The sequence below is a fragment of the Amphibalanus amphitrite genome, unplaced genomic scaffold, assembly GCF_019059575.1.
Source record: "Amphibalanus amphitrite isolate SeventyFive unplaced genomic scaffold, NRLGWU_Aamphi_draft 001611F_arrow, whole genome shotgun sequence".
NCBI classification, from domain to species: domain Eukaryota; kingdom Metazoa; phylum Arthropoda; class Thecostraca; order Balanomorpha; family Balanidae; genus Amphibalanus; species Amphibalanus amphitrite.
The window spans coordinates 38,634-60,173 of record NW_024883104.1 but is presented as its reverse complement, the minus strand read 5'-3'; the positions used below and the strand labels follow the sequence as shown (position 1 = coordinate 60,173).

Here is a 21,540-nt window from a genome sequence, read left to right as displayed (position 1 = left end):
AATTTTGAAAAGTAAAACGAGCGCGTGGAAAACGTAAGGTCATTTTTTAAGTATGTTTAATATTGAATCATTTTTATCGGCAATAATTCAGGCCTCCTCCAATAGTTATTGATGAAATTAGTTTACGAGTTTTACGATAGATGTCACTAGCACTCAGCGGGAGCTAAGCAGACGATTGATGCGCCGTGCTGTTACTGATTAACTTCATAGTTAATTTGTATGCATTTAGAAATGGTTTAGAAAGTTTAGGTAAATAGACAACACGAGTGTCGATTCTACGATATACCTACCATAGTCGATTGCAAGACGCCCAGTGACAAGGATTCCGAGCCATGTCTTACCGCGATCTGAGAAGTGAGTACCTATTAGTTATCGTTATGTTGAACTTAGCCGTGTTGTAGGCGCAAGAGGAGCTGGCATCCGTCCGGCCCCAAATATAGGCACCGGGAACTGCATGGCTTTAAATAACGGTCAACGGCTACATCAATCATCTCATAGACAGTGGCGGATCTAGGCATGGGCGGCGCCACCGGGGGGGACGGGGGGGACAGGTCCCCCGCTATCGAAAGTTAGGGGGGTACAGTACCCCCCTATCGGCGAGGCCCGTTCAATAATTGATAATAATGCATTGTAGAGTTATCCGTCGCATTTAATGCATCGTTGGTTAATCAAGGCAGGTTCTGAATAAAGATTGCTGTTGTGATGTATCGCAGGAGGTCCTGGCCATCTGCAAAAGGTGTGGAGCTGTGATGCCTGTAGTTATAAGGTGATCGGCAGGGCCTCGGGGATCGTGCCCCCCCCCCCTTTTTGGGGCGCCAGGCAGGGTTATTACCTCCCCATCCCACTGCCAGACCCCATTGCCGACAAAACCAAGTTTACTGAAATTCCATAGATTTCCGCTACTATATGGATATTTTCCATTCCTAATTAGTCGAATTCAAGCATGGCAGTTCTACCACAGGAACCATTTGAAATCTATGCCATTTAACCCCAGCACTTGTGGGGAGAAGTGTTCGGATAGATCACAGGCAGGACCAAAAAAAGCACGCAGTAGCCCAAGACCTTATAATTGGGTAGCATCGGCTCCCTCTCGTCAAGGGGTTCGATAGCACTCGTTTTTTTTCTGCAAAACTAAGTTCGGTCGGCGGCCGAACGGCTGGGAGTCTAATCGAGCCAACCCCCCACTCCCCTTCTTACGTCAGCGGCTGTGAAAATCGGAATCCTACCCTGGGGCATTTCACCTGCAGAGGTCGCCGGACCTGAGACCCTTTCACTCATTTTTTTTTTCAACGATGCATGCGCTCGTTTTTCCCGCGAAGCTCTTGGTAAGTAAAATCCATCAGAAAGTGTGATCAAATAATGGCTGGTGACCTTCCATGACCTAGCATGACCTTTTGAGTGACCACCGATGACATGACCACTGACGGCTAGCCATTAGCTGCACCCTGCCCGTTGCATATGGATCAGGTGGTGGTGGTGATGTCATGATTCTGAAATTATATTGCAGTTTTGGCGCACTTGTCAGAGCAGAAGACATTCCCACTTTTCCTCCATGACTATATGATGGTGAAGCCATGAAGCTGACCAGACGTAAGATTGAAAATTTGAAAGTACGAAACGTAAGAATGGTTGGCACTGCTACTCATCATACCTAAGTAATTCGCAGCTTGTAGGAAACCAGCTTTGAGTTGGCAAGACTGCAAATTTTGATTTAGAGGCAAGGATGCTTGAAAAGGTGATCGATCTTAGGTGTCCTAGGATAAGTTTGGAAACGGGATGCACCATTCGATGTGTTTTGGGCTTTACCAAGTTTCGCGGCGTTACGTGCCTCGTTTTTTTTTGCATACACGATCAGTATCTACCTACTTTTGGAATTTTCGGTCAGGCAGGTCCCCGTCCCCCCCTATCGAAAACCCGTGGCGCCGCCCCTGGATCTAGGATTTCGTCAAGGGGAAGGGGGGGGGGGGCATACGGTATTGTGGTGCCCCCTGGCATCTGGTGTCCCCCCCCCCTAAAAAAATCCACGGATTTCGGCCACTTAATTTTCGGAATGGTGCCTTCTCTGACCCGAGGAGAGTGCTCCTTCAGACCTCGGATTTCGGAATGGTGCCCCCGGAGACCTCAGAATGGTGCCCCCAGAGAGAAAGACAGACTTCGGGATGATGCCCCCGGAGACTTCGGGAGGGAGTGTCTAAAAAGCAGACGAGATTAGCAGACGAGCCCATGCTCAGTAACTACTGGACCGATTTTGATAATTCTTTCACCATTCAATAGCAGGGAACTCATATAGGTGCCGTTTATCGTTTTTTGGCGATTGGTTCACTCTGACTGGACCAATCGGACCAAAATGGTCCAGAACCATACACCCCCTTAAAAGCAGACGAGCCCATGCTCCAAAACTACTGAACCGATTTCGATAAAACCTTCACCATTAGATGCGCCGTGGTCTGAAACGGTGCCGTTTTCAATAATATTTTGATTGGTCTACCCTAAGTGGTCCAAATCGGTCCAATACCCCTAAAATCTGTTGCAGACGAGCCCATGCTCCGAAACTACTGGACCGATTTCAATGAAACCTTCACCATTAGACGCGCCGTGGTCTGAAACGGTGCCGTTTTTGATAATTTTTTGATTGGTCCACCCTAAGTGGTCCAAATCGGTCCAAAATCGCTCAAATCTGTTGCAGACGAGCCCATGCTCCGAAACTACTGGACCGATTTCGATGAAACCTTCACCATTAGACGCGCCGTGGTCTGAAACGGTGCCGTTTTTGATAATTTTTTGATTGGTCTACCCTAAGTGGTCCAAATCGGTCCAAAACCCCTAAAAACTGTTGCAGACGAGCCCATGCTCCGAAACTACTCGACCGATTTCGATGAAACCTTCACCATTAGACGCGCCGTGGTCTGTACCGGTGCCGTTTTTGATAATTTTTTGATTGGTCCACCCTAAGTGGTCCAAATCGGTCTAAAACCCCTAAAATCTTTTGCAGACGAGCCCATGCTCCGAAACTACTGGACCGATTTCGATGAAACCTTCACCATTAGACGCGCCGTGGTCTGAAATGGTGCCGTTTTTGATAATTTTTTGATTGGTCCACCCTAAGTGGTCCAAATCGGTCCAAAACCGCTAAAATCTGTTGCAGACAAGCCCATGCTCCGAAACTACTGGACCGATTTCGATGAAACCCTCACCATTAGACGTGCCGTGGTCTGAAACGGTGCCGTTTTTTATAATTTTTTATTGGTCCACCCTAAGTGGTCCAAATCGGTCCAAAAACCCTAAAATCTGTTGCAGACGAGCCCATGCTCCGAAACTACTCGACCGAATTCGATGAAACCTTCACCATTAGACGCGCTGTGGTCTGAAACGGTGCCGTTTTTGATAATTTTTTGATTGGTCCACCCTAAGTGGTCCAAATCGGTCCAAAACCGCTAAGATCTGTTGCAGACGAGCCCATGCTCCGAAACTACTGGGCCGATTTCGATGAAACCTTCACCATTCGACGCAACGTGGTGTAAAACGGTGCCGTTTTCGATAATTTTTTATTGGTTCACCCTAAGTGGTCCAAATCGGTCCAAAACCCCTAAAAACTGTTGCAGACGAGCCCATGCTCCGAAACTACTGGACCGATTTGGATGAAACCTTCACCATTCGACGCGCTGTGGTCTGTACCGGTGCCGCTTTTGGATAATTTTTTGATTGGTCCACCCTAAGTGGTCCAAATCGGTTCAAGTACAGCCCAAAAATACGTTTTCATGCAGTCAACCGATGAGCTGGTTTCCGCAGCGCGGAGGTGCCCCAGGCCCAATTAGCATGCATTTTTGCTCTAGTTTGGGAAGCAAAATGCATGACAATGGGTTTGGGGCACCTCTGTGCTGCAGAAATCTATCCGGACTCTGACAAAGTACAAACGGGTTTTAGGCATTTTGGGCCGATTTGGACCACTTAGGGTGGACCAATCAAAAAATTATCCAAAACGGCACCGTTTCAGACCACGGCGCGTCTAATGGTGAAGGTTTCATCGAAATCGGTCCAGTAGTTTCGGAGCATGGGCTCGTCTGCAACAGATTTTAGCGGTTTTGGACCGATTTGGACCACTTAGGGTGGACCAATAAAAAAATTATCAAAAACGGCACCGTTTCAGACCACGGCGCGTCTAATGGTGAAGGTTTCATCGAAATCGGTCCAGTAGTTTCGGAGCATGGGCTCGTCTGCAACAGATTTTAGGGGTTTTGGACCGATTTGGACCACTTAGGGTGAACCAATAAAAAAAACTATCAAAAAAGGCACCGTTTAAGACAACGGCGCGTCTAATGGTGAAGGTTTCATCGAAATCGGTCCAGTAGTTTCGGAGCATGGGCTCGTCTGCAACAGATTTTAGCGGTTTTGGACCGATTTGGACCATTTAGGGTGGACCAATCAAAAAATTATCAAAAACGGCACCGTTTCAGACCACGGCGCGTCTAATGGTGAAGGTTTCATTGAAATCGGTCGAGTAGTTTCGGAGCATGGGCTCGTCTGCAACAGATTTTAGGGGTTTCGGACCGATTTGGACCACTTAGGGTGGACCAATCAAAAAATTATCAAAAACGGCACCGTTTCAGACCACGGCGCGTCTAATGGTGAAGGTTTCATTGAAATCGGTCCAGTAGTTTCGGAGTATGGGCTCGTCTGCAACAGATTTGAGCGGTTTTGGACCGATTTGGACCACTTAGGGTGGACCAATCAAAAAATTATCAAAAACGGCACCGTTTCAGACCACGGCGCGTCTAATGGTGAAGGTTTCATCGAAATCGGTCCAGTAGTTTCGGAGCATGGGCTCGTCTGCAACAAATTTTAGGGGTTTTGAACCGATTTGGACCACATAGGGTGGACCAATCAAAAAATTATCAAAAACGGCACCGTTTCAGACCACGGCGCGTCTAATGGTGAAGGTTTCATTGAAATCGGTCCAGTAGTTTCGGAGTATGGGCTCGTCTGCAACAGATTTGAGCGGTTTTGGACCGATTTGGACCACTTAGGGTGGACCAATCAAAAAATTATCAAAAACGGCACCGTTTCAGACCACGGCGCGTCTAATGGTGAAGGTTTCATCGAAATCGGTCCAGTAGTTTCGGAGCATGGGCTCGTCTGCAACAGATTTTAGGGGTTTTGGACCGATTTGGACCACTTAAGTTTTAACCCGCGCCCCACTGGGGGGGGGGGCTATTTATAGCCCCCCCTCCCGTTTTTCTGCAATAACTTCCAAACCGCTTGACGTATCGACGCCAAACTTTCAGTACCTTCGGCTGCATCAATTTGACACCTTGTGTCAAAATTTGAACTTCGTACCTACCATAGGTCGGCCGGAAATGACGTCAGAGTGACGTCATGTTCGGCCGATTTCGACGCAAAACATTGAACCACGGCAATCGCTCCCAAGAGCTCAGTTTTTAAGCTAGATCCAATTTCTTTGCATGAGAGGACTCAGAATAGACTGCGCTATCAAACTGCTATCTCGGATTTTCGAAATTTTGAAAATTTCGAAAATTTTATATAATAAAATTCAAAATTTATACTTTTATATTTTTTTCAAAAAGTTTTTGACTTTTCGCAAAAACCGGAATATATGTGATAGAACGCATCATTATGACTACCTCTAGCAAGTTTTAGCTAAATATCTTCAAAAATGGCCAAGTTATACGCATTATTGCAAAAAATTAACAATTATTAATTTTTCAAATCAATTTTTCAGCACGAATTTGACATCGTACGCCAATATAAATAGCACCATCGTGTTCCTGAGCTCAAACTGCATCGAATAGACACCTTTTTTGTTGAAAAATTTTAACTTCCAAATTTGACCTTTTTTGACCTGAAAGTGACCTGACCTAAGCTAAATTTGACTCAAAATGACCTCGAATGACACAGACGACATCAAATTCGAAATGTTTGGCCTAAATGGACCATAAAACATGTGTCACGTGACCGACGGATGATATATTTTCGTGACCTGTGATGACCTGACCTTGACCTGAAAATCAAAGTACAAGTTTGGTACCCTCAGAGTATCTAGAGCATCTGTTCACGAGTGTGTGAACCAAAAATGAGCCTGATCTGACTTGTAAGACGGCGGCCAGAGCCCAAAACGTGAAGAAGCCAAAATGCTAATAATTTTTACTTTGACCTGACCTGTGACGTCATCGGTGACCTCGAGGTCAATGAAATTAGGTTTCACTCGACAGTTTTTCCGGGGCTATCAGACGCCGTTTGAATTTTGACGATCGGCCCAGTAGTTTCGGAGTTAGGAGGGGGGGGGCTATGAATAGCCCCCCCCCCCCCCAGTAGGGCGTGTTATACGCAGACCCCAGTGGGGCGCGGGTTAACACAGCCATCTAATATTTTTTTTTTGCGGGGATATTCTAACTCTATAAGTTAACCCGGCAGTTGCTGGGGTATTTCGCCACCCACCGTTTGCTGGGGGGGGGGGGGGGGGCGTTTAACGCCCCCAGCCGATAACTCGAGAACCAATGGGCGCAGCGAAACGCACGAGGCGGCAAACAAAAGAGCGCGACGAGACGCTTCAGATGAGTACTTTAAAGTTGAATTTTGAGGTCACAGGTCGGGTCAAGGTCAGGTCAAACACCTGAAATCGGGCTTTCAGTAGCATGGACTTCAGGACTTCGCAATGGGCGCCTATCGCCATAAACTCTGTCAAAACGGTGCACAATCCATCTTATAAGGCCTACAAGAGTGTCAGCTCCATGTAGGGGTCAGTCAAGCATAGGTCAGGGTCAAGGTCAGGTCAACCGGGTAGGCACATATCCCCGAAAATCAAAACTGATATTCGCAGCCTGTGACACATGTTTCATAGGTAATTTGGGGCGTAGAACACGATGGTGACATTAATTTAATCATATGTGTACGTGTTTGGCTCAAAAAGTTCAATTTAATAAATTCATGTATCATGGTCGTGAAGTAGTCACGAAAAATTGCCAAAGATTCAGTTCAAGATTATGCAAAATGCGGAACGATAATCAATAATCGAAGATAACCATTTGATTGATCATGGTATTGGCAGTCTAATGGCGTTTACGGCATGTCTGTATGTCTATTCTGTGATTTTATATGATTTTTTGAACATATGCCGTTTTTGGTCGAAAACTCAGAAATCATGACGTCACTAAAACCTCGATATCTCAAAAATTTTTCGACCGATTTTTTTGAAACTTTGTCACAATAAACTTCAAGCAATTCCCTACAGGTACATAAAATTTGGCGCGCCTGCGGCGCGCCGTTTTTATGCTATGGCCCGGCGAAAAAAGTGGGGGCGTTTAACGCCCCCCCCCAGCAACTCGCGGGTTAAAGCGCCGTCCCCTATCGTGTCATCGGATCTTACCTTAGGGCGGTTTGGCACCCCGTCAAAATTGGCGGGGCAAAATCCGTCGGAATGGACGTTTTGTGGAGTTATGTTTTTCTGCAAAACTTTCAACACGAAGTCTGCATCTGTCAGATTTTGCAAGCATCGTGTTTTCTCGTTGAGATGTGCCGAATGAACTACAATCTAATCTTAAATTTGTACTTGAAAATTTGACCAAGTGTTTGACAAATTCTACTCAGGTATTGAGACTCAGGCGGAAAGATCGTGTTATCACTGGATTCGGAGCGTTGATATAAGCTGTGAACACGTCTAAGGTGTTTTAATCGCTAGTGTCTCTAAAAAGGTTCGGGACAAAAAAAAAATGCTGGTTACCTTTCAGGACCTAGCATGATCTTACCCATAGACGTATAGGTAAGTTGGATCACAAATGTAAATATTTATCTGACATACGATCTCGATATTAAAGCATGAAACCCATGAATCAGGTTGCATGTACATAATATTCGTCACGACGAATAAACTCTGAAAGCAAGACAGGCATTAAGTGATATATTATAATTATTCCAGATTCCTCTTAGATAAAAAAAAACACGGCGGGGTTATGTCATGGATTATCTACCTACTTCATCCATGGTTACTTCCATGGTTACTTCATCCATGGTATTACTTCATCCATGGTTATGTTGTGCGCCCGCTAAATCATGTAATTGACTATTGAGGTGAAGATCCTACGTGGATTGGGAATTGAGAAGCACTGAGGGTAATAGTCTCAACTCTCATAGGCCAGTTTGGAACAGATTGTCACTCCAAAAGCGATGTGAGGGATGTGACGCAACCAAGCCTCGTTTTTACTCCCGGTCAGCAGTTTTATAAGAGTGCGTTTGTCCTTCCTTCTTCCTCCCCCGCCCCACAATAAACTTACGATATAATTTTGTATGTTGAAAAGTTTCATCACCACTTCCGTTTCGAATTTCAATGAATACCTCCCAGGCATTGGCAAATGCCATAGGTCAACTGATAACCACGGTGTCTATCAATGCTATAGGAGATTTTGCAACTGAGTGTGCACAATTTACGAGTCAGCCAGACCAAGTTGACTCGAAATGCCCCCTTTGGGTATGCCCCAAAAGCAATTTGGAACGACCAGTGACTAGAGCTGGCTGAAAGTGACTGCTGTACGCATTGTACACTCAGTAATACGCTTTGATGGCCTCCGGTAGATCACAGGCATGCCTAATATCGAACGATACCTATATTCATTTGAATCTGCATTTTTGACACGGCGCAAGTGATTTTAACAGAAGCCACAGATAACAGTAGTACAGTACTACTGTTATCTGTGCAGAAGCATATCTGATGTTATTGTGGACCAGACTATAAATAAGCGATAGCACCTACTTATATCTCGCTGATGCCGATTACGAAATACGAATGGCCGTGGTTGAAAGGCGTTATTAGTAGCTGTATGATGCAATTTATATGGAGATATATGCGCTGCTTATCTATCTAAATAGCCAACTCCGAGAGCTTTCAGTTTGTTTGGTCTCGTCCCCAGCGGTTTTCGTAATGTAAGGGTATATACGATGCAGATTAAAGCTCCTTTTCTTTGCCACTGATAGATGCCTGTCTTGCTTTCAGACTAGTTCTTGCTGCCTGGTCTGGCTGACTCGATCAACTAAAACGCCAACATGTTTATATACTTGAGCAAAAAGATCGCCATCCCCAACAACATCCAGCTCAGCGTGATATCATGGAACAAAGCTGAGGGCTTCATAGCATGTGGTGGGGACGATGGCCTGTTGAAAGTTTTGAAACTGGAGGCACCAGATGACCAGAAGATCAAGGGCTTAGCTGCAGCCTCCAACCTGTCCATGAACCAGACGTTGGAGGGTCATTCGGGTCGAATCCAAGTGATCACCTGGAACCAGATCCACCAAAAGCTGACCACCAGTGACCAGGATGGTCTCATTATCGTCTGGATGCTCTACAAAGGCTCTTGGTACGAGGAGATGATCAACAACCGCAACAAGTCGGTGGTTACTGGTATGGCGTGGAACTCCGAAGGCGAGAAAATCTGCATCGTTTATGAGGACGGAGCAGTCATTGTCGGCTCCGTAGATGGCAACCGTATATGGGGCAAGGAGCTGAAGGGCCAGTCCTTTACAGGAGTCGAGTGGTCACCAGATGGAAATGTGCTTCTGTTTTCGATCGGCACGGGTGAGGTGCACTTGTACGATAGCCAGGGCGAGTTCCTCAACAAGATGATTATCATGTGTCACGGCCAAAACTCGACTGGCTATGTGCGTATCGTCAACCTGCGCTGGTACAATGGCCGGTTCGGCTACATCGAGCCTGAATGCCCCTCTCTGTTCGTCTGCTACGAAGACGGCAAAGTACAGATCATGCGCAGCGAAAGTGACGACAAACCGGTCATCATCGACGCCGGCATGGCGGTCTCCGACTGTCAGTGGAACCACAACGGCACAATGCTAGCTGTGGCCGGCAACATCAACGCAGCCCAGTCGGGAGAGAAGGACTGCAACGCCGTCATGTTCTTCTCACCGTTCGGTGATCATGTGCGCACGCTGAAGGTTCCAGGCCGCCAGCTAGCCTCGGTTGCGTGGGAAGGCCGTTCACTGAGGCTCTCACTCGCAGTCGATTCTTTCATCTACTTCGCAAACATCCGGCCAGACTACAAGTGGTGCTACTTCCTGAACACAGTGGTCTACACTTACCTGTCGCCTGGCAAAGCAGACTACAATGTCATCTTCTGGGACGTCAAGAACAACGAGAAGTACCACAAACCGTCGCCCATTGTGCTGGCCATGGCTGCTTCTGACGAGCACTGCTGCATTCTGGTGCGAAAGGACGACCAAGACCTCAAGTTCGGGATGATGCTATGCAACGCCATCGGTACGCCAGTCGACTCGCGTTACACAGATGTGGAGCTACGCTATGTCACGATGACCAAAACTCACGTGTTCGCAGCGTCCCGTGAGTCTTTCTTCGTCTGGCATTACCACACACCCAAGGGTATCTCGGCAAGAGACATAGCCACAACACAGTCAGATGATCAGAAAACCAAGGAACGCGTCTATCATGTAGACGACATGATCTCGGGAGTGGAAACTTCGCGACACTATGAGCGTCAAGCCGCCCGTAAGCACACCAACGACCCGATCACCTGTCTCGCAAGTCATGAGACGATGCTGCTCATCGCACGGGAGTCGGGTGTTGTGCAAGTGTACATGCTGCCGCAACTCATCTTCAGCAACCGCTACACGGTTGAGTGTCGTCCACAGAAAATCGCGGTCAACTGTGATGCGACGCGCATTTCGCTCATCGACGTGACTGGCATCCTGTACTTCTTCGATCTCGAAAGAAATGATCCTGAGAAGGGAAAACGTGCTGGTGAGCTGGTGAAGTTCGAGCGAAAAGACGTGTGGGACTTGATCTGGGCTGAGGATAATGCAGACATGTGCGCACTGATGGAGAAGACGCGCATGCTTGTGTTCCGAAACCTGGACCCGGAGGAGCCCGTGGCCAGCTCTGGATACCTGTGTAGGTTCAAGGACCTGGAGGTGACCACTGTTCAGCTTGATGAGGTGCTGATCAGACCTGATCGTCCTCATCCTAAGCTGGTGGCGCAGCTCGAAAGCAAGGCCATGAGAGACACCAAGGAGATCCTGGAGAACACCGGGTTGAAAGAGGCACAAGAGTTCGTCGAGGAAAATCCGCATCCTCGTCTGTGGCGGCTCATCGGCGAGGCAGCACTGGAAATGCTTGAAACTGAGGTCGCGGAAACAGCTTTTGTGCGCTGCAAGGACTATCCTGCCATTCAGTTTGCGAAACGACTCAACAACATCTCCTCAGAGAATATCAAGCAGGCTGAGGTACTAGCCTACTTCGGTGAGTTTGAGGACAGCGAGAAAGCGTTTCTTGATGCTGATCGACGCGACCTCGCCATCGATCTCCACCGCAAGATGGGCAACTGGTTCCGTGTGGTCCAGCTCCTGAAAACGGGTGTTGGAGGCGATGATATGCTGATGCATATTGCGCTCAACAAGATCGGAGACTTCTACGCCGATAACCTCAAATGGGACCAGGCAGCGAAGTACTACGAACAGGTAAACCAGAACGAAGAACGGCTCTGCAAGTGCTACTACCTGATGGAAGACTACCAAAAGCTGGAGGAACTGGTGGAGAACATCGCAGAGAATCACAAGGCCCTGCCCGAAATCGCCAAGATGTTTGCGTCGGTGGGCCTTTGCGAGCCGGCGGTCAAGGCCTATCAGAAATGCCACAAGGATAAGGAAGCCGTCGAAGTGTGCATGTATCTCAACAACTGGCGCTACGCTGTAGAACTGGCGCGCACCACAAACATCCAGGACACGGGCTCGTACCTAGCCAAGTACGCACAGTACCTCTTGTCGAAGAACAAGCGGATCCAAGCAATCGAACTGTTCAGGAAGGCTGGTTACTTCCTAGAGGCAGCCAAACTGCTCTTCCAGCTCACTGACCTCGAGGTGAAGAAAGGTTCCAAACCGATGAGGATCAAGAAGATGTATGTCCTCGCCGCCCTGATGGTCCAACAACACAACGAAAAGATGATGAACGCAAAGGGCAAAGGACTGGGACAAAAGAGTTCGGTGATGCTGGGTCTGATGGAGGCAGAAAATCAGTCTGCGCTTGGAGACTTGCGCGTGCTAGACAACGCATGGAAAGGTGCTGAAGCGTACCACTTCTTCCTGTTGGCTCAGAGACAGCTGTACGAGGGCGCCCGTGATGCTGCTATGAAGACAGCCCTTCATCTGCGTGACTACGAGACGATCCTGCCACTGGCTGACGTCTACAGTCTGCTAGCTCTATCCAGCTGCGCCAACAGTGCGTTCTCGACGACCTCGAAGGCTTTCATCCGGCTAGAAAGCCTGCCTGACGCCACACCGGAGGAGCGTCAGGCTTATGAGGATCTCGCCATGGAGATATTCATGAAGTACAGTCCCAAAGACTCCAAGAGCAACCGTGCCGAGTGCATTCACTGCGAGACGATGATTCCCGACTGGGTAACGATCTGCCCATCATGTGGCACACGGTTCCCGTCCTGCATCGCATCCGGCCGGCCCATCATGGACCCGAACCAGGCCTGGGAGTGTCCCACGTGCAAGCACCAGGCGTTCGAGAGTGAGATCACGGTGCGTCAGACCTGTCCGCTCTGCCACGCGCCAGTGTATGCTGCCGAGTGAGATCGATCCTGACGTGATATGGCATGGCAGTCATGGCAGTCAGGATGATAGCTGTGACAGGTTGTTGGTGGCAGCAGTGTCTCAGGTTGTGTTTCGTGGGGACTTTCAGCTACTGGCAAGTAGTCAACCGCTTATGTAGAAATGTTTTGCTCCCTTTGTTCTTTACGTTATATCATGGAAAGTGAAAGGAGCACTCCAGGGATGAAACCGACGCTACGGTAGCTAGAACTGAACGAAACTGAACGAGAGCACGGGATGGTCTGATTTAACGCAGCTTATAGTGTGCAACGGAATGTGCATTTATTCATTCTATTTCAAGTCAGTACGATGTAGCATTATCTATCTCGATGAAGTTTTTCGAGGAGCAATACACTGAGTGTATATGAATCGTTTTCTGTTTGATTAAGTTCATGCATACGACTCGCAGCCATCGATGATTCCAAAGGCGTCTCGAGAAGGGATTTTGTAGGTAGGCACAATTGGCAATTAAAATGAGTTATAGAGCAAACGAAGCTGACGCTCAAACCGTTAATATTGTATTGTAACCCACGATGGGTAGATTCGGTTTTGGGGCAACAGATTGTGTTTTCTAAATTGTCGGGCATTCTGTCCCATTTTGAGGTAATGAAAAAGATTTATCAAATTCTTTGACGAAAGGCATTTTTGTAAGCAATACATAATTCAGGTGGACATTGAGAAGTGATTGGAAAATAAGCAGGTACCAATCAATGCTACATTAAGATCAGTCATGTTGCGTGTAATTTTACAGTCCCGCGGCCAGGTTCAAAGTCACATGTTTGTCGGCAATAACATGAAAGAGACGCAGATAAGCCATAGAGCATTAGACCACGATGCCAACAGAACAATTGCATTGTGCGATGTCCATATCAATATTAGGCATCGACCATGCGTGGAGAACTGTGAGGAACTGTGGGTGTTCTGGCGACTGGCACCGCAAATCCGCCGCCCCAGCGCGGTGAGCTTGACCTCCGCCGTCTGCTGCGGCCCCAAAGCCAAGGCGGCGCCCTGGGGCGGTAAATTTGCATTGCCCGAACACCCACAGCTCCCTACAATTCTCCACCTATTGCATCGACTGGTGGGCGAAATAATTTTATACGTTATAGAAGTAGCAAAATATATTTAGGCAGCCATCGAATGTTTTATTTTCGGCGATCCTATGCCTGCATTTCTTCCAGCTCACGAGTTATGAACAGATTGACGAGAAAAGTCGAAATCCGGAAAATTTGACTTCCAATGACTTGGTGACCTGACCTTTAACCTTAACTCAAATGACCGAAGTACTAGCAGCTTTTTAGTAACGTTTGCGTGATATTTGCGAGTCAAGTTTTTTTAGATAGCACATGCTTTCGGTCTCATCATTCACCAGAGCTGTGGGATGGTAGGATTTAGGCATAGGATTCTACGGGCCACCAGCTAGCGCGCTTTAGTGGTGGTGGGACGGAAGTGTCCCGTTAGGACAACCTGACAATTGACATGTCACCAAAGGGTCATCCCGGAGAGGTTGTACCGGGGATAAGGTTGACCTCACCGCCCGCTATCTGGTGAGGGTGGCCGTCAGTCCGGACAAGGTATAGCGTGAACATGAATGCGAACGAGTTAGTCCGGGGAGAAGTTAAGATTGATACGAGATCAGTCGGCTGTTTCCCCGCGCTCGCCGACCGTCCGCTGCGGCGCCGCGTCCGCAGATTTCGCCGAGATGATGCGCGCGCTCGGCTACCCGCGCCTCATCTCGCTGGAGAACTTCCGCAACCCCAACTTCCCGCTGGTGGCCGAGGTGCTCGTCTGGCTGGCCAAGCGCTACGAGCCGTCGGCCGACCCACCCACGGAGATCGAGACCGAACAGGAGCGCGTCATGTTCGTCCGCAGCATGGCCCAGTTCATGGTGAGGCAGACGGGACGGAGGACGAGTCCGGGTCGGGACGGAGGGCTGGAATGGTGTTTCGTATACCTGGTTATATCGCATTTAGCTGCACTCTAAGCTGGGCGGCGCCACATTTTTCATGAATTATTAGCAATTGGTCAGCTACCTCTAAAAAACGTACATTAAGTCATGATGTTCCAGGTCTCAAAGGCTCAAATTTTTGGTAGCTTTTGCAAGTGTTTGTAAAACTCAGGCTATGAAACAAGCTCTAAGGGCGTGCTGTTTTCTGTGCTGTATCGTTCCAAAAAAAAAATACACTTTCCGTACAGATTACTTTTCTTCCATATACAGATGAGTTTGCGACCCGATTGTATTTTCCCAGTAACATGACATATCCCTACTGTACCCAGGCGACTACGGCCAACATCAAGCTGAACACGAAGAAGATCTACCAGGCGGACGGCCACGCTGTGAAGGAGCTGCTCAAGATTACTACGCTGCTATACTCGGCGATGAAGTCCAACTCTGGCGCCGGCGACTACCGGCCCGACGAGACCGCACTGCCCGTCACATTCGACATTGGCAGCCGGGTAGGTCCAAACTACGACTGAGGCGGTAAAAGAAGGTATAGATTTATTTGCCTGCGATTAACACATCACTTCTCTTGATAGGCTATTTTTATGTTGCCCAACATTGCAGAACTTCTCTGCTGGGCTGACAGCATCTAAGCTTATGAAGCTTGTTGTAAGTACGATAAATCAAAAATCGACCAAAATTCGTTTCAAAATTACAAATTAAAAGCTGGCGTGTTTCTTCGGGTTAGAGTTAAAACAGAAACGAGCTCATGAATAATTATAAATAATTACAATAATTTGTAAAACAAAGATCTCGAATGAGCCTTCGACCTGCCACCGTCAAAAGTCACGGAAAAATTGCTGTCCAGTTTTGTTCCGTTTCATTCTCCAGTCACTTGAAAGCGATCCTCACTTAGTAAAGCTTTCCACGAACTTGCCCTGTGTTCACGATGCACGGTATAGCGCCCAACGGCCAGTGGTACGCCTCTGTGACGTAGCCTGGCGACGGGCAATCAATACATACCTACCGCGCTACACGGACTGCGTAGGCCGTGACGCTGTGACGGATCCAAACAGGTTGCTGGCTGGTCCGTGTATGTACAGTGTACACTCTAGACCGATGAAATTTCCATACCTGTAGAAGATACTCGATTGCTTATATTGATCCATGATTGCAAATGTTCAACCGAGAAATGACTATACTCAAGATTAAATTCACTGGTTTTTGTTCATTCCACGCCCATGACATAGGTATGTGAAAATACTGAAGGTTAATTTATTGTGTGATCGAATCATTGAACTTCCGTTTTTTTTCAAAAGTCGACAGTCTATCCAGTATTTATCAGAGTAATCGATCAAACTGACCGTTCAAGTATCTGTCGCCCGTAACTCTTGCCTAACCCACGCAGTCCTGACTCACCTCGCCATGGTTTCACTCACTTCAGATCCAGGAGCTAAAGCAGACGCGCACACTGGCCACCGACATCACGCTGAAGGGCGCCACGCTGTTCGACCTGCTGCGCCGCGAGGTGGACCTGCGGGTAGGATACTGCTGAGTGCTCGGATGCTTTACTATCGTATCTATCGTATCGTTCTTTTCCGCTCTGACACCACTTACCACTCTGCTTTCGTTGACGGGCCACGTTTCTCTTTTACTTGTTGGCCCTTTTTCACCGTACGACCCGTCCTTCTCGACTCACCATGCGTTTTACACGCGTCTGTTTTTCACACAGTCTTGACGCTTTGTATCGTGTAGCAAATGGCGACTTGCAGGTGACTCAACCATATGTGCAAAGTCACGTTCAACCTAAATGCCATCATAGTTTTATACCATGTGTGCGTTTGGATTTGATTGAAATTGAGCTCCACCACAGATAACAGTAGTACTGGATTGGAAACAGGATTCCGGTGGCTGCAGTAAGAGGCCGAAAACAGAACCGAATATTTCGTGCCCATATTTCGATATCTCCTCTCACAGGCAACAAAAAATATTGGTTTATGTGAATGAAACTTATAAAGAAGCAATCGACTAGCCGTGCTCGTGTTTATTGCTGCATTTTTGCATAATGGCAACTTATTTACTAAACGCTGCTGGTTACACTTTCCTCACCGTTGTGAGGGAACGTATGCCACTGATTTGATTATAATGATTTCTCACTCTCATCCACAAAAAGTACTTGTACATACATGGGAGTTTGATCTCTTTATTTACATGCTAATCGATACCAGTCCTGTCACAACGAACCATCCAAACGTCACGATTCAAACCAACGTCAAAAAAAAAACACCCCTTCAAGTGTCACTTCGCTTCGCCTGCCCTCACAATTTCATCAGCGACCTTACTTCCCCGCCTTACATCTTCTTGACCCTGCTGAGCTTTGGCCTCTTGTCGCTCCTCGATCGGGTTGCACCAGTGGCTGGGGTGTCTGCTTCCTGACTTCCGATGGACAGCACTGTCTTGAGTGTCTGTCTCACTTATCAGTTACCATGTTTCCACACTTTCCAGCAAATAGATTGAAAACCGTCGCATACATCTCTGGAAGGAGGCTCCTAAGGACGTCGTGGCTGGCTATCATTGCAAACGACTTCCGGTCAGTTCGACATCTCGGTTTACGACTATCTTCGTCACTTCTGCGTCACTTCTTGGTTGATCGCAGACCAGCAGCTGGTTCCTGTTAGCTTCCGTCTTCGGCAGTTGCCTCCAAATCTGGCAGATCCTCACGGTGAGGTCGATGTCTTCCTCGTCTTTCTCCAGTCGTACCTCCAGCGGCGTAGCCCCATGATAGATCAGCAGGCTGGCGGAGGCAGGGCGGAGGCACCGTACTTGTTACGCCTGGTGGCCGAGCGCAGAGCCGAGCGTGCCAAGGCGCCGGAGCTGTGTCCCAGGGAGGCCTTGGCGCTGTCATCCAGGTCCTCCATTTCAGTGGATTTCGCCACCGCGGCCACTAGCTCCTGGATGACAAGAGCACCATCCTGCTGTCACTCCTGCCGTGATGGTGCCATTCGGGCGGAGGCGTCGGCGGGGCTGAAACGTGACCAGTGACCACCATCTGAGGCCCTTAGTTCGACTTCGGAGTACCGCCTCATTCTCCAGGAACTGCCGGACACTCGACCAGTTGTAGTTGCCACCTGATAGCTGACATTGTCATTCGTGAAGAACGCATCGGTCTGGCCCTTCATAACCTGCTTCTGGTGTGAGTGGCGTGCGGATGCCATGGCTAGTTTCGCTGGCCGCTCGTGCACAGGGGGCATCGCGTAATCCATCCACGCTGGTCAATACTGACAGGACTGCGCCGCTCTTGAGCCGACGGCGCTGTCTCTGCATGCCGGTGCGAAATGACCGATCATCTTCGAAATCTTCCTTTCTGAAATGCAGCTCACACACAGCGGAATAGTCCTGATCCCACTCAGCCCGGTCACGGTGACCCATGGCGCCAACCCACTGAGCCCGTAGAGATGTTTCGGTGAAAAAAGCGAATAGGTGGCATGTGAGACATCACCTGTTTTAATCTTTTGTTCCTCTTGATTCGTTGGGTTGTAGCCAGAACGGCAGTTTTTTACCGTTCATTCTCCTCCTCCATTGTTGATGTACCTATACTATACGTATGTATGTAAGGCTTTGCACCACACTTTGTTTTCAAAAGAAAACACCACGCATTGTGCCCTCTAAATAATCAAATTAAAAGTGAAATACTTTAATTTTTAAGCAAATGAAAGTAACATTGGTAGCTTCGATTTTAAATGTAAACGACAAAACACAAAAATGACGATTTCTTGCAATACACAACACACAAATGATCCACCCAGCAGCACGCGAGAATCCCATTTTGGCGCCGTCGCATAAAAACATTCGGCCTCTTACTGCAACTGCCAATATTCTGTTTCCAATCCAGTACTACTGTTATCTGTGGCTCCACACTTGGTTTTATGAAAAGCTGGCTGTGTTTTGTCCTGGATTTCTTTGATTTAGCCGTTACTCGTCGGTAGCTGGACCCAGGCTGGACCAACCTGAAATACGGAAGCTCTTGCAACTTACCGATAGATGACGCTGCGCGTGCTCCCGCCCGGTCAGAGGTGGGTGGCTTTGTGTCATGTGGGTGACCGCTCTTTGCAGGAAGTGCGACAGCAAGTGCTCTCGAAGAACATCGAGCTGAATGACGTGGAGTCCAGCGTGGCGAAGGCGAGCGTCTTCATCAAGGAGGAGATCGAGAAGAACAAGAAGCTCATCTCCAACGTCGCCACCGATGAGGCCAATTTGGATGCGAAGATCGAAAAGAAAAAGACTGATCTGGACCGAAGCCAGAAACGGCTGGCAACGCTGAAGAAAGTCAGGTACGGCCTCATATAATATATGTTAGAGTTTAGACACATTGTAGGGGGGAACCAGTGGAAAAGGAGTGATTTTCTTTGAAAGTGATGGTATTGTAGAAATTATCGATCATTGCGGGTGCTTCTGGTAACATCCTAATGCTCAGCACTGAGTGAATGTCTGGTTATCTCTGCCAGGCCTGCGTTCATGGACGAGTTTGAACGCTTGGAGGAGGAGCTGAAGAAGCTGTACACCGACTACATCGACAAGTTCCGCTGCCTGGCCTTCCTCGAGGCCGAGATGGACGACTACGAACGCACCGAGGAGACGCGCATGAAGGAGCGGCAGGTGCGTGGCGCTACTACCCTCCTAAATTGGCAATGGCCCCTGGTGGGAACTCGTAGCTGCAATGATTGTTTTAGTTTGATATCACTGTTGGACTTTCGACAAAACACTTGACGGTTACTTTGCAACATTTCTTCTAGCCCCTGTTACGCTAAGGAAAACATTCCTAGTCATGCATCCGCATCTTTTGTAACACCTCTTACCTCTTCTCCACAGGCGGCGATGAAGCAGCAACTGGAGGAGATCCAGAAGGCCGACAACTCGGAGCTCGACATCGGCCTGGGTCGTATCGCCAAGACCTCTGAGGACATGATGTTCACGGCCCCAACGGAGGAGGGCGAGAAGCCCAAGGGCCGGCCGGGCGCGCGCGTCTTCGGCTCCATGCAGGCCGACTTCGATGAGCTCGGATCGGACACCAGCCTCGATCTCAACGATGGTGAGTGAACGGAATTGTTGGGTGGTCTCAGAGAGGGTAACTATCGTAGTGTGTTCGTTTGATGATTTCAGCTTGATATTCTTGTCGCTAATGCTGGCTCCTTCAGCTAGAATGGAAGTCGTTTTTGCTTATGTCAACTCCAGTTGTTTCCAAATCCCAACACGTTCAAGTTTCGGTGTAGGTTACAACAGCACTTCGAATGATCGATATCCCTCCGGCCTGTGTCCGACAGACGACCTGGCCCAGGCGGCCATGTTCAGTGACGAGGAGGTGAACCTGGTGCGGGAGCCGGCCGCCGCGCCCAGCGAGGGGCCGCTGGCCGAGCAGGCCGAGCCGCCGCCGGAAGGTGACGGGGGTGAGGAGCCGCCACCGGCGGACGCCGCCCCGCCGGAGGACGCTGCCGCGGACCAGCCGCCGCCACCGCCTCCCGATGACGGGGCCGAGCCGCCGCCCGACGCCGGGGAGGGCGTCGAAGCCGGTGCTGAGGAGCCGCCCAAGCAGGCCGAGGATGACGACTTCTAGACGGCCGCAGACTGCGGTCGGCAGTCTTGTGGAAGAGAAGGGGTGCCCGTGTTATTGGTCACTAATGCACTTGCCCAGGGACCGTTCCGCGTGGCAGCAGTGCTTGTCTGTGTGCACATATCCTGTGTTTTCCCTTGCAGAGCGAATGCAAGGTCACCTGTGGAAATCCGTCCATGGCACCGGCCTCAGAGGCTGATCTTGTTGCGGCACATGTGGGACATGACGCACGATCCGTCATCCGTAATATGATGTCCCTAATTACTGTAGCTCGCTTGTGATCCATCAGCTTCCGCGAGACCTCTGCAACATTTATGTACCACGTTAGCTAAGAGGTAGTGCAACGGATCAGCAATGAGATTTTCGTCTGGGTCGTCGTAATACCGCTGCATTCGTTTTTATGCTTTCGCCGCCTGTCGCATCTGTCGTGGATATAATAAATATTTTTGGTTTGATGTGGACTAACTACAGTTTGACGTTCATACCGGATCCCATCGACGCCCTCCTGGGCGGGGTCGTCGCCTCAGCCCCTCGTCGGGATGTTCGGCGGGACAGTCGTTGTTGGTTGGGCTTTATATTCGTTTTCGCCGTGCTAAGGAAACGTTAAAATATTCTAGCAACTAGAGATACCACTCAAAGTAAAGGTTTGGAGGTGGAAATTGCACAATGGCTTGCTAAATTTGGTATATGTAGGTTAGCCCGCGCCCCGCTGGGGGGGGGGGGAGAATCTGCCCCCCCCCCCTCCCGTTTTTCGCCAATAACTTCTAAACGCGCTACGCCAGCAACGTCAAACTTTCAGTACCTTATCATACATCAATTTGACGCGTTCCGTGAAAATTTGAGCAAATCCGTCGGAAATTTTTGAGAAAATGACGTTTTAGTGACGTCATGTTCGCCATTTTCGCCTCAAAAATCGCAAAATTTCAAACGCCGCTAACATCTTCATTTCTAAAGGAATCAAGACGTAACAAAAAAGTTGTACGTCATTCTACTTTGTCTATCAAATGACAATCTCTGTTTTTTGAAATTTTTGGGTTTTGGCCCCAAATTTAAAAAAAACGACTTTTGGGGGAAAATAATTATAAAATCCAAAACTTTAAGTGTATCGAAAAAAACAGTATTTTTGGCAGAGAAGTGGTCTATGTGCGCCGACATACCAATTTTGAGAAGAATCGGTTCAAAATGTGGAAGTTATTCAAAAAGTTATAACGTCACGACACACAAATTTTTCGAAAAATGATTTTTTTGGAAGTACTAGACCTCGTATACGGAAACAAAAATAGCATCATTCGATTGCTGTGAAAAACTGCATAAGATAGACACCTTTTTAAGCCTTAACAACCAACTTCAAAAATTGACCTCACTTGGC

At 48.4% G+C, this 21,540-nt stretch overlaps 1 protein-coding gene across 2 annotated transcripts; it reads left to right on the top strand.

Annotated features, from left to right (window-relative positions):
- Positions 1-138: 138 nt before the first annotated feature.
- On the top strand, positions 139-20,626 carry LOC122374142 (WD repeat-containing protein 35-like). 2 transcript variants are annotated; one of them, XM_043352724.1, is made up of 8 exons: positions 146-354; positions 14,313-14,509; positions 14,899-15,078; positions 16,008-16,103; positions 18,677-18,894; positions 19,069-19,219; positions 19,433-19,652; positions 19,885-20,626. In XM_043352724.1, the coding sequence occupies exons 1-8, from the start codon at positions 333-335 to the stop codon at positions 20,172-20,174; spliced, it is 1,374 nt and encodes a 457-aa protein (XP_043208659.1). In that variant the 5' UTR covers positions 146-332; the 3' UTR covers positions 20,175-20,626. The 2 variants fall into 2 exon arrangements, with proteins under 2 accessions (XP_043208658.1, XP_043208659.1); XM_043352723.1 differs by lacking the exons at positions 14,313-14,509; positions 14,899-15,078; positions 16,008-16,103; ... (2 more) ...; positions 19,433-19,652; positions 19,885-20,626 and adding an exon at positions 9,002-12,993 and having other exon boundaries at positions 139-354.
- The last annotated feature ends 914 nt before the right edge of the window (positions 20,627-21,540 follow it).